At 43.5% G+C, this 18102-nt stretch overlaps 1 protein-coding gene across 1 annotated transcript; it reads right to left on the reverse strand.

The window, feature by feature from the left end:
- Positions 1–1625: 1625 nt before the first annotated feature.
- Positions 1626–18012, reverse strand: ECD (ecdysoneless homolog (Drosophila)). Its single transcript, XM_014940360.1, has 13 exons — positions 17992–18012; positions 17833–17945; positions 16926–17013; positions 14052–14230; positions 11287–11479; positions 10258–10386; positions 8690–8815; positions 7591–7676; positions 6704–6810; positions 4873–5050; positions 3486–3553; positions 3143–3363; positions 1626–2517 (listed from the first exon to the last, which is right to left on the reverse strand). Exons 1-13 carry the CDS (start codon positions 18010–18012, stop codon positions 2290–2292), a joined length of 1737 nt encoding a protein of 578 aa, XP_014795846.1. The 3' UTR covers positions 1626–2289.
- Positions 18013–18102: the final 90 nt, after the last annotated feature.

Here is an 18102-nt window from a genome sequence, read left to right on the forward strand (position 1 = left end):
GGAAGAGGCAGCATGGAAGTGCTTGTTCTTCAACAGCAAGTTCTTTTGTGAGCAATTCCAGAGACTTGAAGGTCTCCACTGTGAACCTGCTAAACGAATGTAAATAGTTGGAATAAGAACAGCCCCACAGAAATAAGTCCAATTGATGGAAAAGTAAAATTATACAGGAAGCAAGATAGGCTGAAGCACTTCAAAAGAGCATCTTTGTTCTGAATATCAGCTCAGAGGTTTTCTTCATACCCTACATCAGAAGGGTCCTTTGATCCATTTTGACCTTTTGTATAGTACAGGCCACAAGAGTTTAATCGTGATCATGTTCTTGAAAATGAGTTATTTTTTAAAGTATCCAAACTTGATCTAACTACTCACCAGTGGAGAACTGTATGTACCTTCAGTGTTAAACTACCTTGCTTGTTAGAACATAAATCCTTTTTTTAAGATTCAAGGGCATCCATTTTCCACCACTACCTGCTGATTATCCATATCTGCTAGATTCAAGAACTCCTGCTACCCCAATTTTTCCAGAGTAGATTTGTCTAACCCAATCCCATTCCACGGCATCTTTATACTCCCTCATTCTTCTTGTCCATCTCTAATCCCTGTCCAACTTGCCAGTACTCTCCCCAAATTGTTGACAAATAACTTAAACAACACTGATGGTGGACAAACACAGAGGTAGCACAGCCATCATACTCTTCATCCACATTGATTCTATGCATTCAAGTACAGAGTCTCCAATATTTATGATACTGTACTGGAGCATTTTACAAAATATTTGTCATTTGCAAAAAAATCCAAGAACTTGGAAAAAAAAAAACCCAACACCATAAGCACAGATCAGTAGGGAAGTCAAAGGATTTTCTGTGCATTGGTGAAACTCACTTGGCGTGGCAGCTGGGCACTGGAACTCCTCATCCAACGTGTGTCCAAGTCCTATCTGCAAACAACTTCTGCTACATTCTGCTTTGTCAGTTGAAATAATGCTAACATTTAACATGAAAAAAAATCTAACAAATATTTCAACCCTTAAGATTAATAATAACACCTCCACCAATAATAATTATCATTATTCACGCCTTTAAAAGCGGTTAGCTATGCCTTCAGGATCAATCAGGCTTTTGTATCATTGAATACTATTTTTCTGAGTAAGTTTAAAAACCAAACAAACAAAAACCAAAACCTTAACCAATGAGCTCCTCTTCTACCAGTCACGACACTTGATTAATTGTTGTATAGAAGAAAAAAATAATGAAAAAAAGACTCAGAGAAACCGATTCAGATCTGGCAGGACTGTGTTCTTGCTGTCTGTAAATCAGAAATTTCTACATATCTTATTTCAAATTTATCTTGTTAAAACTAAGTCTTCACATCTAGAATAGGTTTTTCCTTCCATGTGAAAGCAACATGCTGAATGCCTTCTAGCTACATTTTCACTGTAAAACAAAACTAAACTGTTCAGACTAGGCTCACATACAGCTACTGCTGGCACGATACCAACATCCAGCAATAATGGAATTCAAAAAAAACACCCAATTATGAAAATGTTTTAACTCCAAGAACTTCCAATACTGCACTGAAGAAGTTATGCATACCTTCAAAGAAAAACAAACAAACCAACACCCGTCTCCAGTAATCAAGTTGTATGTATTTAAGTTTGTTTTATTTAAATAAATTAAAAAAATAGCCAACATTTACATATTCAATCTAATTACTCTTCAAATCCTCCTGGGTTAATAAAGAATTCTTACAGATTCTTACAGTAATTATCAGAGGTTCTTACAATGAAGCATTTGACTTTTGGAAAAGCGATTAAGTGTCTGCTCAACATTTAACCAGCGTTCCTCAATTCACAAGGGAACCCTGTTCCCGTAATACGGCATTCCTCCATCTTCCCCTGAAGGCAGCAGCATTTTCAGAACACAAACTGCTTTCCAGCTATTGAAACCACCTAGTAATGGGTGAGAGGACATTTCCAAAACACAGCAAATTGGATCGTTGATTTGAAAAAACTCAAGACAGGTTTTATTATAAAAGTTTCATTCAAGTCGCAACATCACTTTCTGATTTTCTGAAAACATGTCAGCCCTGAAAAAAAATCCAACTTCTATCCAAGATAGCATCCAAACAGACAGCTTTTGCAGGTAAATTCACTTTGCATCTTTAGAGTCACACATAACTAGTGCACAAAATGCTTTAAATTCAAACCTTTTGTCTCTTCTTCCAAATACTGCTAGTCTTTCCGTGCTTCATTTCCTCAGGCGGTCACACCTTCTGAATGAAGACAGTCTTTTATTCTGTTGCTCCCTTAGAGCCAACACGATCTGCATTTTCAGGTAAATACACTCCCATGCTCTGTAAAATGTTAGAGGTTGGTCCCGCCAGTCCAGACTGAGCACTATAGGATTCAAGCAGGTTTGCTACCAAGTTCATATCCACATCAACTGGTGTCAACTCAGGATCTTCAGCTCCAGAATCAGGGCCAGCATTTTGAGATGCAGTTGTGTTACTAGAACTTGCCTACAGTAAGTATAAAGAGAAAGCTTTATCAAATTGTATAAACAGGTTTAAAAAAAGGCAAAAGCAAACCACAAAAGAAAAAAAACCCAAAGGAACAGTTCTGCAGCCAACAAAGTTCAGTACGTCCCACACTGTCTTGACAAGAGAGGAATTTAGTCACCAAACACTCGTGCCAGTTAAAAATCATCACTTTCATTACACAGATTAATTTCCAAGAGAAGGACAGAGAGGGTTACCAAGTCCTGGCTCAGCTTCCTACGCAACTAATCTACTAGAGGAACTCAAGAAGTCAAGCTGCAGTTGCTTGCTTTACTATTCAAAGAGGGTAGAACAGGGAAATGAAACTAAGTCTTGGAAACGATGGGCAAGTTAAAGTTTAGCCAAGTTCAGGTTTGTTTGGTTTTTGGTAGTTTGTTTTTTTTTTTTTTTAAATATACTACGATGCAACTGCAGCACATTTGCTTGCGTGTGGGATTTTTTTTTTTTCATAATTAGATAGCACATGATCAGAAGACAGAAGTTTTTAATCACATTATTCTGAATGACCAATTTTAGCGTATTTCCTCTTTCCGACTACAGCTTTCAAAACAATTATACCACAGACTTGAACTTAAGGCCTACTTACCCCTTTCTTTTGGGTGGTGAAGCTTTTACCGACGTTGGTATGTGCCAGTTCACGGTCCATCTCGTTCATATATGACTTGAGACTGCCTATAAGCTCATTAGGTGATACCTTCTCATCTTCCCTTTGATTTTCAGCATCAAAGTCCTCATCATCCTCATCTGAGAAGTCAAACTCCTGTTCTTCATCCAGATCATCAGAATCCAGCTCTTCCGAGTCCGCCCCTATGTATTATTTTGTGTCAGTACAGATCACAAACAAATCTGATAAGCCATGATAAGAAAAACCCAGGGAAGGCAAATAACCAGGAGATATTCTGACAAATGAAACAAAGAAGCAATCTCACCTAAAATTCTGTCTAATGCTTTTGTAAAAGAATCTACGTCAAAGGTAACATGAGATTCATCAGATGACCTGAAAAATAAAAATGTTTTTGTATAAGTAAAGCTCTTATTCTCGCATAAGCCTGATGCAGGCATCAGCCATATGGCATACTAATTTCTCTCAAGCCTAGATGAAAGTTGGGACGTTTGAACTGAAGGTCTCAGAAGAGTTTAAAAGTCTGAGGCCTGTATGAAGTAGGAATGAGACAGCAAGAGGAAGAACTCTGGCAGGAAGGAGAAAAGAAAATCATCAACTTTAATTGTTTGTCATGGACAAACAAAAAATTTACTGAAGACAATCAAAAAAAAGGATGCCTGAATCCTTCTGGAAAAGCCAGTGGTGTTATACCTCAGACACAGATTGAAGAAGTGGAGAATCTCTGAGGTCTCCTGCCTATAAAGAACACTAAAGGTTTCATTCTGACCTCCCATAAGGCTCAGCTCTTTGCCTTTGTTTTGTTTGTTTTACTTGTTTTTTTAAATAACTGAAAAAACCCTACATTATAAACACAGACACTGACAGTTAAGAGCATAACTTCAGTAAACCCTTATGTGCTTGATACAGCTTACACAGCATTATTTTCTCACTACTGAAGCTATGAAAAAGAACCCGGACAATATGCTACTACCTAACTCATGAGTTTTTAAAATTAAAGGTCTGTCCACACAACATTTACATGCACTTTCTTAACTCCAACAATTAATCTAGTGGCATTCTGCTGTTGTCTATATAGTTAAGTATCTTCCATTAGCACTTTTCTTCCACTGTGGGGAACGAGAGGGATCCACAGTAACTCTTCTCCTGCTTCTAGGCATACAGTATGGTGCAAAAACAGGCCCAGGATATTCAAAATACTAACCTACAGGAAATCCAAACACAGCTGTACCAGAAAAATCAACAGTCTAAATTCACAGAGACAGATTCCCTCAACTTAAGTTTCATTTTTATTTCTGCACAGCCTCATCAGAAGCATTTTAGCAGCCTGAGTAGTTAGTCCTTCACGGTAGAAAAATTTCAGTGCAAGTGAACTCGAGAGTACATTTTAATGACAGTTCCTTCAACTTAAAAGGGTTAAAAAAAAAGTTTAAAAAAATCACAAAACCAAGCTAAGTGAGAGTGCTGGAAAACAGCACAAATTCCAGCATTTTTACCCGCACTGGTATCAGAAGGGTCACCAAGTTGGTTTAAAAGCAGCCACATATTCACTACTAACCAGGGTTTGTTTCAGGCCTCTGCTAAGTAGAACACTTTCCAACTTTGATTCTCTACGTTACAGAATCAACCAAAGGGCTGCAGCAGCATGAAAACACATTCTACACCAGACACCAAGCATAAAAAAATACTACTACCATGGCATTTCTGCTCCTTCATGCGTTGAGACTTTGGATACAAAAGCCTTCATGCTTTCAGCAACTGCTTCCAAGTCATATTTCCGCTCTTCCTCACTTGAGGAAGGGGGGGACTCATTTCTTGCTTCCTTCAGCATCTGATCTAGATCATCTGGAGTAATCTCCAGCCAGCTGTCATCTGAAAGAATATAGGACATACTTGTTATTCCACACAAGCTGGTTAGCCCACAAGGCCCCATCCAGACAGTAGGGAGTACTGCCAGCATTTTGTACCTTCTTTTTGCACTATTAAGTTTTCGTGCTGATACTGGATAATGCAGAGTATAAGTCAGTGAGAGGCTTATCAGAAAAGAGTTTCTATTTTGTATTCCTGTTTTAAAACTCTGCTTTATATGCAGCTTCAAACTAGCAGATATTGTTCTAGTCACAGATAATCCTTCTGCCACTAAATGAAGGAAGAAAAGGCTTATGCTATAAAGGGAGAGTTAATCCAACCTTCCACTGTGATCTTTAACACTGCAGGTTGGATTTGTGTGCTACTGCATCATCCAGATGTTCTAGTCACAGATAATCCTTCTGCCACTAAATGAAGGAAGAAAAGGCTTATGCTATAAAGGGGGAGCTAATCCAACCTTCCACTGTGATCATTAACACTGAATGTTGGATTTGTGTGCTACTGCATCATCCAGAAATACAGATGTAACCTGTGCTGCATACTAGCAACTACTTTATTTCTGTCAAATGACAGAAAAAAAACTTATTACATAAAGTTTATGCTGGTCTTGTATTTGCCATGAGAGCAGACCAGGTAGTAATTAACTTTGTATAACTTATTATGTAAATATTATTGTATTTGCCATCAGAGCAGACCAGGTAGTAATTAACTTTGTATTGTCAGTATTGGAATTTGTTTATCATTCTAAAATGTTTAAATACTTTCTGTCTGGTAGACAGCTGACACACCTGATCTGGTGTAAGTGTGCAAAGTTACTAATGTGCATTCCTAATCTAGTGGTATCAAATCAGAAATGGACAGCACATCTGGCCAGTTCACAGTCCCAAACTTTGTGGCTTATACAAAGGAACCGATTGCCTCAATCTTAAACGATGGCCTGTGAGTAACACCTCTAGCAGTCACAGGATAGGAGACAAAGTAAGTAGATTCAAAGACTGATATGGTGCTGTGAACATTCCTCCTCTCCCCCTACAAATAATCATCTCTGATAGGATGAGTTCACCCCTCCATCCTGCTCACCATCCTCTGGAGGAAGACAAGCTGCTTCTCTCTCAAGTTCCTTCAAATCAACGGTTGTTGTCTGCATCATCCAGAAATACAGATGTAACCTGTGCTGCACACTAGCAACTACTTTATTTCTGTCAAATGACAGAAAAAAAACTTATTACATAAAGTTTATGCTGGTCTTGTATTTGCCATGAGAGCAGACCAGGTAGTAATTAACTTTGTATTGTCAGTATTGGAATTTGTTTATCATTCTAAAATGTTTAAGTACTTTCTGTCTGGTAGGCAGCTGACACACCTGATCTGGTGTAAGTGTGCACAGTTACTAATGTGCATTACTCATCTAGTGGTATCAAATCAGAAAATGGATAGCACATCTGGCCAGTTCACAGTCCCAAACTTTGTGGCTTATACAAAGGAACCGATTGCCTCAATCTTAAACGATGGCCTGTGAGTAACACCTCTAGCAGTCACAGGATAGGAGACAAAGTAAGTAGATTCAAAGACTGATATGGTGCTGTGAACATTCCTCCTCTCCCCCTACAAATAATCATCTCTGATAGGATGAGTTCACCCCTCCATCCTGCTCACCATCCTCTGGAGGAAGACAAGCTGCTTCTCTCTCAAGTTCCTTCAAATCAACGGTTGTTGCCCGTAGCAATGCCAAGATTTCATCACCTGGGTTCACTTCAACAGAGCTAGAAGAAAAAATTTCAATTTACTGAAATGGGTTTTTACTAGCGTTACGATGCCAGTGGCATCTCACACTCCACATGCAGGTTTTCACTCAAATTACTCCTGTGTAAATACATAAAAAAAGGTAAGTGTATTTTGGGAAAATACCAGAATACTACACAAATAGTACAAGCCAAAACAAGACACAGTCAATTACTGTAATTCCTTGTTGATGGCTCCAAAGCCCATTTCTCACATTTCCTCTGTTCTTCAGATTTATTTTGTCTTGGTAAACATTAGGATTGCCAGATCCCAAAGAGCACAGACTGGAACTTCAAGCAACTAATGGTCAAGATATTATGAGCTGGCAAACCCTCAGATATTTTTGTAATGATTTATTTTTTGGATTTGATCTTTTGGAGTAATCTATAGCCAGCTGCATGTCTTGAGTAAAGGAGACAGATTACTCCATATTTATTATTCACTGGGATTGCTTTTCAATGAAACTTTTAAACACTTACTATAGCCAACCAACAAAATTATGCTCTTCAGTCACTTCTTAACCCATTTGGCATAGATTAATATTTCACAAAACCAAGATAAATAGTTACTCAAGCAACAACTTCTACTAGTGGAGAGTATTCCAGAGGAATTAATACCCATACATACTAGCTGCAGCACCTCTGTTAACTGTGCAATGAAGACAAGGGTTCACTTTTTTTTGTAACAAGCGCTGAAAAAACTTAGTTGAAGTACTTGTAGGTACTGTGTAGGATTACTCCTGAATTTCAAGTAGCTCTTACCTTTCTGGCTTGGTAACAGATTGCTGGAAGTAATCTTCTGCCATATGCAACAGTTCCAAGTACTTAGCAGATCCTTCCATTTCTCCCTATTTAATGCAAGTCACAAATGTGAAACTCAACAATTCTCCCTCCCCATCCTTTTCACAGGCAGGCTTCATAACCGGGATTATTTGTCACACAGAAATTTAGTGCTGAGAAAAAACAAGTCATTCTGACCCACAGTATATACTTGGAATAGAATATAGGGAATAGGCATAAGGCACTTTCACAGTCAGGTGTGAATTAAAAAACTTATGCTGCAATCAAAGACAATACTATGATTCCCACAACAGGGTGCATTTGCCATGCCCAGGTTATGACTATCCAGGAACTGTGAATAAGTCTCTTGGTTTTTGGGAATTATCCACAGAACTGGCATTGCAGTGCTGTAAGAATACTCCCCTTTTCCTATATTAACCTAAGCATTTCAATAGAGTTGCCCAATTTTATAACCTTCAAGTAAGTAGTCAATTTATGTCCAATTTATAAGCTTCAAATAAGTAGTCAAAGGCATCTTAAAAAAAAAAAAAAAACAACAAAAAAACAACCAATGAAAACCCACAAACCTCACACAAACAAAAAATACACTTACATGGGCCCAAACAAGTCCATGGATGTTAAGTATAGACCTTTAAGAATATTTATTCTGGAGGCATGTAAACAGTTACAGTATCACACAACCATATTGTGACTTCCTTTATTCAAATGTATTTTCCCTCTCTTTAGATTAATGAATTAATGCCCAAAACTGGCTTTTTCCTTTTTCATTTCCAAAAGAAACTGATTAATTTCAAAGGGGAACAAACTGCATGTACCTCCTTTAAAGACATTCATTTGAATGAATTAATGCCCAAAGCCAGCTTTTTCCTTTCGAAAAGAAACTGATTAATTTCAAAGGAGAACAAGCTGCATGTACCTCCTTTAAAGACATTCATTTGTTTTTCCATAGATGGAAGCATTAAATTTCCTGCCCTGCTATAATTTCATGTACAAGTTAAGAGCTAAAACCACATTTTTCCTAGAATGTTTAAAAGACACACGCGTGAACACACTACTTCACCTTGAAATAATGTTTTTCCTTCAGGCTGCTGAGGAATCTCTCCCACAGGGGACCGCTTAACACACTTCTCTTGGAATCAGGAGATGCTTTGCTGCACTTGGAGCACAAAATTTCAAAGCCATGAGCCTGTGTAAGAGATGCAACAACAAGAGGTTCTCAAGTGCACCTTTAAACAACTGCATAGTATCATCAAGCTCCTGATGCTGCCATTTGAGAAGTAGGTGCCAACCCCAGTTTTATGTCAGGTAGCAGTATCTCGTTTTGGAAGTTGAAATCTCTCTTTCTACAGCAATAGCAGATCATTTTGACTTTGCAAAGTTTGTCTACACGGACAAGTCACTGCAGAGCAACCTAGAAGACAGGCAGGTCTACAGTTCACAAGCCACTCCTCACGCAAGCATGAAGGCTTGACTTGTATTTAGAATCTATGCCGACCTGCAAACTTGCCTGGCCTACACATTTTATGGATACAAACCAGCTCTACTGAGGCACAAGTTTCCAGAGAGGAAGTTTCAGGAGAGAAAACTCAGATCCTGCGTTTCTACTTGCAGCCAGGTCCCAGGGCACGCTCCCCCAGCATCCTTTCTGCCCTTCAAACAGCCAAACCCTCCCCGCCCCCATCTCAGATGTTGCCTATGATTGAGGTAACTGCAATGTGTAGGACAAGAGGAAATGGCCTCAAGTTGCCCCAGGGGAGGTTCAGATTGGAGAGTAAGAAAAATGTTGACCCAGAAAGGGTTCTGAAGCCTTGGAATGGGCTGCCCAGGGCAGGGGTTGAGGTCCCATCCCTGGAGGGATTGAAAAGATGGTTGACATACTGCTTAGAAACATGGTTTAGTGATGGGGTTTTACCAGGGTTAGGGTGATGGTTTGACTAGATGATCTTGCAGGTCCCTTCCAACCTGGACAATTCTATGATTCTACGATTCATTTACTACTTTGATAGTGAAACAGCACAGTTGCAGGACAGAAATTGCAAAACATCCTAAGAGGTAGGCAGTTTAAGTTCTGGATTGCTCTGTGCAGCAAAGATGCACCACATCAAGCTCTACATGTCTGGTGCCAAACTGGATGTGTAGGACAGGGTTGTGTGTTCTGGTGCCTGAGGCACAGCAGTTGTAGTTTTGATGGACACTTACACAGAACTCTACACTGAAATGCAAATTTAGTCCACGGAAACACCTCCATGCACAAAAGCCATAAACAGCAACTTGGAACGTAACCGGATGTGCTGCTTCAGACAGAGGCTAAAATAGACCTCCTGTATCCTGAGATGGAAACTATTTTCCATGTTGCTTAAGGGGAAAATAACTGGGTTTGATACCAGTTCAGCTATGGTACTACACCTGTGTAAATTCTGGTTGGGATAGTTACTGGGGGGGGAGGACAGGACTGTAAAAGAAAACTCCCACGATACTGTCCTTCCACAAAAAATGCTAACTGCAAACTTGCTCACATTCTTCTGTACAAGTAGGCAACTTACAAGCGAAAGAGTCATTTCTTGGACATCTATAAACAAGCAAACTGAAACAGACTCAGCATAAAATGCATTAAAAAAAATAAATTACCAGTTTCATGCCTAGTTCATAGGCTTTGTACTGAGGGTGAGACGGGAGGGGAAGTGTGTATCCACTGCGTCTGTCCGGAACAAACTTCTGCTGCACCAGTTGTGCGTACAAACACTTGGTGAAAGTCACCTGAACAAGCCAGAAGAAAAGAAACACACTCACTGCAGTTGGTGTTGTGTATGGGCATCAACTTCCCACCAGTCTCTCCACCAGCTTTGTTTTAAAGCACTCATATTACAAACAATACCTGAGATGTATTCAAAACACATTTTAGATACATTGGCCTAAGATATGTTGGTTTTCAGATCTTACAAATTATATTCCAAGTTGACATCTGTAAATAAACGTGAACTTCACTCAGTCTGAACATTAAAAAAAATCCTCAGTGTTCATGCCAACAAGGTGCATTTTGACAAAACTAAGGGCTCTTTTCAATTAATGAAATCAAAGTTGAGATTTCAAAAGGAGTCTAGAAGTCTAAAATTTGACTCCAAAGCTTATTTTCAGGAGTTTGGGCTATAACTCTCTAACACAAACATATCACGCACAACACTGCTTCGACAATGCTCATAAAACACTTCATAAAATGGCTTTCAGAGAGCTGTGTAAGCACAGCTGAGAAGGTGAAAAGCCTGGGAATGAACAGCTAGGGGTAGTTACGTTATACAGTAGTTAACATACTCCTTATGTTGGCTGGCAGTGCTGTCAAACTGCTCTGATCACAGAACTATATAAATTTATTTAGCAAGCACTTCAGCAGAAGAAATATTAGCAGTAAAGCCTGATCTCAGAAACGCTTATCTCACTATTAGTCATTTGAAAGTCTGGCCATATCAATCTGAAGGCAGAAAAGCTATTAACATAATGAACCAGAAATTCACGCCTAGTGTCAAAAGAAAAAAAATAAATCAGAAAACACGCCATTTAAAAAAATTAAATCCACACATTTATAATCACTTGACCACAGAACCTCTGTCAATTACAGAATCTACTTAAGTGACAAGCTGCATCATCAGCAGGATCACTTACTGCAGTCATCACACGCTCATCTGGAGGGAATGTTTGGAAAGAACGACATGCTCGTAAATCGACAGGATCCCGCAGGTAAAAGGCCTGGACTGCTGGAGCCACCAGCGACGGGCGCTGCCGCAGCACTGCCACGATGCCTGCCGGGAGGTAGCAGTGGGCTCGGTGAAACGAGGCCTGAATCTTCTCAGGATACCTGTATCATACAATAGAAACTTACTGTATGAAGTGTCCTGCAAGACCAACCCACTCCTTTTTAATGATTACTTCCATTTTCATAAAATCATAGAATCATAGAATGGTCCAGGCCGGAAGGGACCTCCAAAGGCCATCTAGTCCGACCCCCCCGCAGTCAGCAGGGACACCCCCAACTAGACCAGGTTGCCCAGGGCCTCGTCGAGCCTCACCTTGAATATCTCCAGGGATGGGGCCTCAACCACCTCCCTGGGCAACCTGTTCCAGTGCTCCACCACCCTCACAGTGAAGAACCCTCTCCTCATCTCCAATCTAAATCTGTTCCCCTCCAGCTTGAAGCCATTGCCCCTCGTCCTGTCACTACAGGCCTTTCTAAACAGGCTCTCCCCAGCCTTCCTGTAGGCCCTTCAGGTAACTGGAAGGCTGCTATTAGGTCTCCCCGGAGCCTCCTCTTCTCCAGGCTGAACAACCCCAGCTCCCTCAGCCTGTCCTCGGAGCAGAGGTGCTCCATCCCCCTGATCATCCTTGTGGCCCTCCTCTGGACCCGCTCCATCAGGTCCATGTCCTTATATTGAGGGCTCCAGACCTGCACACAATACTCCAGGTGAGGTCTCACCAGAGCAGAGTAAAGTGGCAGAATCCCCTCTCTGGACCTGCTGGCAATGCATCTTTTGATGCAGCCCAGGATGGGATTGGCCTTCTGGGCTGCAAGTGCCCACTGCCTGCTCATGTCCAGCTTCTCATCCACCAGCACCCCCAAATCCCTTTCCTCAGGGCTGCTTCCTAATACCTCACCCCCAAGCCTGTACTGATGGTGAGGATTGTTCCGGCCCAGGTGCAGAACCTTGCATTTGCTCTTGTTGAACCTCATGAGGTTCACCTGGGCCCACCTCTCCAGCCTGTCCAGGTCCTTTTGGATGACATCCCACCCCTCTGGTGTATCGACAACACCACACAGCTTGGTGTCGTCCGCAAACTTGCTGATGGTGCCTTTGATCTCCCTGTCTGTATCATTGATAAAAATGTTAAACAGTATTGGCCCCAGCACGGACCCTTGAGGAACACCACTTGTGACTGGTTTCCATCTGGACTTTGAGCCATTGAGTACCACATTGAGTTCTAAACACAGGTTGAAACTCAGCTAAACTAACACCTGGAATGTCTGATTATTTATTTTTTTTAATATACACACACACATGCAAAAAAATACACATGGCTAATAAAAATTTAATCCCCACATTGGTAAAATGAATCACTGTCAACTTGACTAAAGGTCCAGCTATATAGTACCCTATACACAGTATCACTGCACTGAGCATAGTAGTCATCTGGCTCACACTGTCAAATTCTTGCAAAAAATGATGTAGAATGATGAGTGACAAGGTGATGCTCTGAAAAACATGCTGGTTCTACATTTTAGATGGCAATCCTCTTTCCCCTGCCTCAATGGGCTACTAATGGTTCACAGGACTTTCAGATTTTTCAGTACAAGGATGTGAAGGAAAAGTAACTCTTGTCATCAGCATGTGTGGCATCATAGCAGTGAACCACTTTCAGAGCCCACAGTACGCTGGTACCCCTCTTTAGAAAAATGCCACAGAAAAACCTCTAGTTGGTGGTTTTGGAAAAGTAAACACCTTTTCACATATGACAGGAAAACAACTGAATCACAGAATGACATGGGGTTGGAAGGGACCTCTGGAGATCATCTAGTCCAACCCCCTGCCAGAGCAGGTCCACCCAGAGCAGGTCCCACAGGAACGTGTCCAGCTGGGTTTGAATGTCTCCAGAGAAGGAGACTCCACCACCTCCCTGGGCAGCCTCTTCCAGGGTGCTGCCACCCTCAAAGTGAAGAAGTTCCTCCTGCTGTTTAGGTGGAACTTCTCATGTTCAAGTTTGTGCCCATTTCCTCTTGTCCTGTCCCTGGGCACCACTGGAAAAAGACTGGCCCCATCCTCCTGACACCCACCCTTGAAGGATTTATAGGCGTTGATCAGATCCCCCCTCAGCCTTCTCTTCTCCAGACTAAAGAGAGCCAAGTCCCTCAGCCTCTCCTCATAAGAGAGATGCTCCAGGCCCTTCATCATCTTTCTAGCCCTCTGCTGTCCCCTCTCCAGCAGTTCCCTGTCCTTCTGCAACTGGGGAGCCCAGAACTGGACCCAGTGCTCCAGATGGGGCCTCCCCAGGGCAGAGCAGAGGGGCAGGATGACCTCCCTCCACCTGCTGCTCACACTCTTCCTGATGCCTCCCAGGATGCCATTGGCCTTCTTGGCCACAAGGGCCCATTGCTGATCTGTGGTCACCCTATTGTCCACCAGGACTCCCAGGTCTTTCTCCTCAGAGCTGCTCTCCAGCAGGTCAGCCCCAACCTGTCCTGGTGCAGGGGGTTATTCCTCCCCAGGTGCAGCACCCTGCACTTGCCCTGGTTGAATTTCATCAGGTTCCTCTCTGCCCAACTGTTCAGCCTGTCCAGGTCTCACTGTATGACAGCACAAGAACACAAAAAAAGTATCCCAGACACCCCAGAATCAAAGCTTACTGTTGCAGAAGACCAAAACAAAACACCAACTTACCCACTGATGCGTTTATACACTGCTGTCCTGATGGGTTCTGCAGCCAGGAACTCCTCCGAACGGCTGGATAACAGCGATAAGGCCTCTGAGATTGTTGGACTGGCAGCCCATGGGTCACATTCCTCCTCGTCAGTCTCTGACAGTGGAATGATGTGCAGTTCTCCTTTGTAGAAGAACACCTGGCAGACAGTAACATCTCATCAGACAGGAAAAGAACAGTCACACACTAAGCAATGGAAAATTTATACATGAAAGCATTTTTTTTTTTACACACAGAGAATACTGAAGTACAAATAGAGAAATAGTACAGGAAACAGTACAATTTCTTTTAAAAGGGAGATAAGGTAAATACAGACACCAGAGACCACGTTCCAACCAGTAAATAAAACCCCCTGTTTTACCTGCGACAAGTTTGGTCAAATATATCTTATTTCCTTAGTAACAGTAGTACCAAAAATTTTTCCTCAACTAGTGATTTACTTCAGCAGCTAGATTATGCTGTCTGATTCTCCTGAAGGGAGGACAGGGACTAAAAAAGCATTATTTCAGGTGCTACACGTGACCTCTGTTGGTTCCTGATCCTAAGAAAAGAACTGAATGCAACATTATCAAGTCCCTCAATCCACCCGTTCCCTCAAATGGAAGGAAAAGGATGGCACTGATAGCCCAGATACAGGTTTGCAATTAATTTTTGTGTTGTACTCCAGCCCTTTTCTTTTAAGTCTTATAGTAGTAAGAAAGAAAATTCAATAAATCTTTGCTAATGAAAGAGTAAGTTCGTTCCGTTTAAATTCACTACAAAAAACTCAGTGACATAACTACTAGCAATCATCCACAGCGAGGTGATCTGGCTTGATGACTGGTGACACTGGGTGAAAGAGACTGCTCATTAATTCACCTACACCTCACCCAATCTGTCTCCCTGTAGAGTCAGCAATGCTCCAGTCTTGAGGACTCCCCAGTCTGAGAGCAGCAAACGCTCCTGCCCAAGCACTCCAGAATATGGTAGAAAAAAAAAATATCCAAGTGGCTATAGCAAAGTATATCCAAGTATGTCCAAGTGGCTAAAGCTCAGGCAGATCCAAGAGTGCTCCTTGGGAGAGCAGTACTCCAGTATGCACACTGCCACATACATTCCATACTTCCCATGTTATCCAAACTTTCCTTGCACCCCAGAAACCTAGGAAATGGAAAGCTGGCCAAACTTAATGATTTTACAGATAGCAAAATAGCTTCACTTGCCTTCAAGTTTGACACCACGAGTAGCAAGTTTTAAAAAGTTTGGTCCGCTCTACATTATAGAATCATAGAATTGTCCAGGTTGGAAATATCCAAGTGGCTATAGCAAAGTATATCCAAGCATATCCAAGTGGCTAAAGCTCAGGCAGATCCAAGAGTGCTCCTTGGGAGAGCAGTACTCCAGTATGCACACTGCCACATACATTCCATACTTCCCATGTTATCCAAACTTTCCTTGCACCCCAGAAACCTAGGAAATGGAAAGCTGGCCAAACTTAATGATTTTACAGATAGCAAAATAGCTTCACTTGCCTTCAAGTTTGACACCACGAGTAGCAAGTTTTAAAAAGTTTGGTCCGCTCTACATTATAGAATCATAGAATTGTCCAGGTTGGAAAGGACCTTTCAGATCATCCAGTCCAACCATCAACCTCACTCGGATAAAAAACCATCACCTAAGCACTAGGTCAACCATCTGTTAAATACCTCCAGGGATGGGGCCTCAACCCCTTCCCTGGGCAGCCCAGTCCAAGGCTTCAGAACCCTTTCCATGTCAACATTTTCCCTACTCTCCAGCCTGAACCTCCCCTGGTGCAACTTGAGGCCATTTCCTCTTGTCCCATCGCCTGGGACTTGGGAAAAGAGACCGACCCCCCCTGGCTACACCCTCCTTTCAGGGAGTTGGAGAGAGCCAGAAGGTCTCCCCTCAGCCTCCTTTTCTCCAGGCTCAACACCCCCAGCTCCCTCAGCCTCTCCTCAGGAGACTTGTTCTCCAGACCCCTCACCAGCTCCGTTGCCCTGCTCTGGACCCGCTCCAGCCCCTCAATGTCTTTTTTGTGGGAAGGGGCCCAAAACTGGACACAGCCCTCGAGGTGGGGCCTCACCAGTGCCCAGGACAGGGGGACCATCACCTCCCGAGTCCTCCTCCCCACACTGTTCCTGACACAGGCCAGGATGCTGGTGGCCTTCTTGGCCACCTGGGCATACTGCTGGCTCCTGTTCAGCCGACAGCTCTTAAGGGAACAACTCGTAAAGAATGACTTCTGTGCAAGAGTCAGGTCCTTAAGGGAACAACTCATAAAGAATGACTTCTGTGCAAGAGTCAGGTCTAGCTGAACAACACAGACTCACCCTAGCAGGCAGGTCTGTAGTCTCCATATGAACATTTTGCCATTAGTATTAGAACATACCAGTCTAAGAACTTTCTCTTTCTTCCTTCCATCAACAAACCAATTCTAGAAGAACCACTTGATATCTGCAACAATTTCCAGAAATCACTACAGCAGTTTCTCAGGACACACTCACTCTACACAGCATTCTGCAAGCGCACACAGACCAGAATCAAGTGTCAGAGGTTTCCAGTGGTTAAGTCTCTCTTTCAACATCCACAGCAAGCAGAAAGAAGCGCATTAAAACCAGAATGAAAACAGACTGTGCTAAGGAAAAAAAACCAAACAAACCCATGCCATTAATTAAAACAAGCCTTAGGCCCTGACCAGAAGTTTCTTCCCTAGTAAAGGATTTTCAGAGGCAGCCAGACCACTGGGCTAGACAGAGGCTCGAGAGAAAACTCTCAACTGGTAAGTAAAAGGCCACTGTGAGCCACTTCCCAATTGGTACACAAGTTTTACTCACCCTGTTGTCACTATTCTCAGGATTCAGCCACTTTGGCAGAAAATCAGCTGCTTCTATCAACAGAAACTCCCCATCGTTGTCATCGACCCTGGCCAAGGAGAAATCAGGTTTCTTACCAGAGGTCTTCCACCGCACAGCACGCTAACGCATGCTTCTAAACACATGTCTACGTATTATTTTTAATATTAAGACAAGACCTCCCTCCAGCCCCTGCCAGGGAAAGTGCTGCCGCCCCTTCACTCCCGGCCCCAACCGGGAGGGAGGAGGCCCGTTACCTGGCCACCAGCCCCGGGAACTCCCTGGTGATCTCCCGCACCAGGTAGACGATGAACCACTCGTCCTCCACATTGTCCCCGAACAGCGTGGTGCCACCGATGTGCGCAGGGGTCTCGCCTGACCCGGGAAAGGAGGAGAAGGGGGCTCAGAGCTCCGGCCGGGATTTCCCCCCGCCTCATACGGCCCTGCTTCCCGCCCAGCCTCCCCTCACGCCGTCCCGCTTCCAACCCCACCGGGCTCCCCCTTCACACCGCCCCGGTCCCCGCCTCAGGAGGTCTCGCTTCCCGCCTCACGCCGCCCGGCTCCCCCCCTCAGGCCGTCCCGCTTCCAACCCCGCCGGGCTCCCCTCAGGCCCTCAGGCCGTCTCGCTTCCCGCCTCACGCCACCCGGCTCCCCGCTTCCCCCCTCACACCGTCTCGCCTCTCCCCTGACACCGTCCCGCTCCCCCCCTCACGCCGTTCAGGTTTCTTACCAGAGGTCTTCCACCGCACAGCACGCTAACGCATGCTTCTAAACACATGTCTACGTATTATTTTTAATATTAAGACAAGACCTCCCTCCAGCCCCTGCCAGGGAAAGTGCTGCCGCCCCTTCACTCCCGGCCCCAACCGGGAGGGAGGAGGCCCGTTACCTGGCCACCAGCCCCGGGAACTCCCTGGTGATCTCCCGCACCAGGTAGACGATGAACCACTCGTCCTCCACATTGTCCCCGAACAGCGTGGTGCCACCGATGTGCGCAGGGGTCTCGCCTGACCCGGGAAAGGAGGAGAAGGGGGCTCAGAGCTCCGGCCGGGATTTCCCCCCCCCTCATACGGCCCTGCTTCCCGCCCAGCCTCCCCTCACGCCGTCCCGCTTCCAACCCCACCGGGCTCCCCCTTCACACCGCCCCGGTCCCCGCCTC

Source organism: Calidris pugnax, unplaced genomic scaffold (assembly GCF_001431845.1).
Source record: "Calidris pugnax isolate Ruff unplaced genomic scaffold, ASM143184v1 scaffold39, whole genome shotgun sequence".
Lineage (NCBI taxonomy): Eukaryota > Metazoa > Chordata > Aves > Charadriiformes > Scolopacidae > Calidris > Calidris pugnax.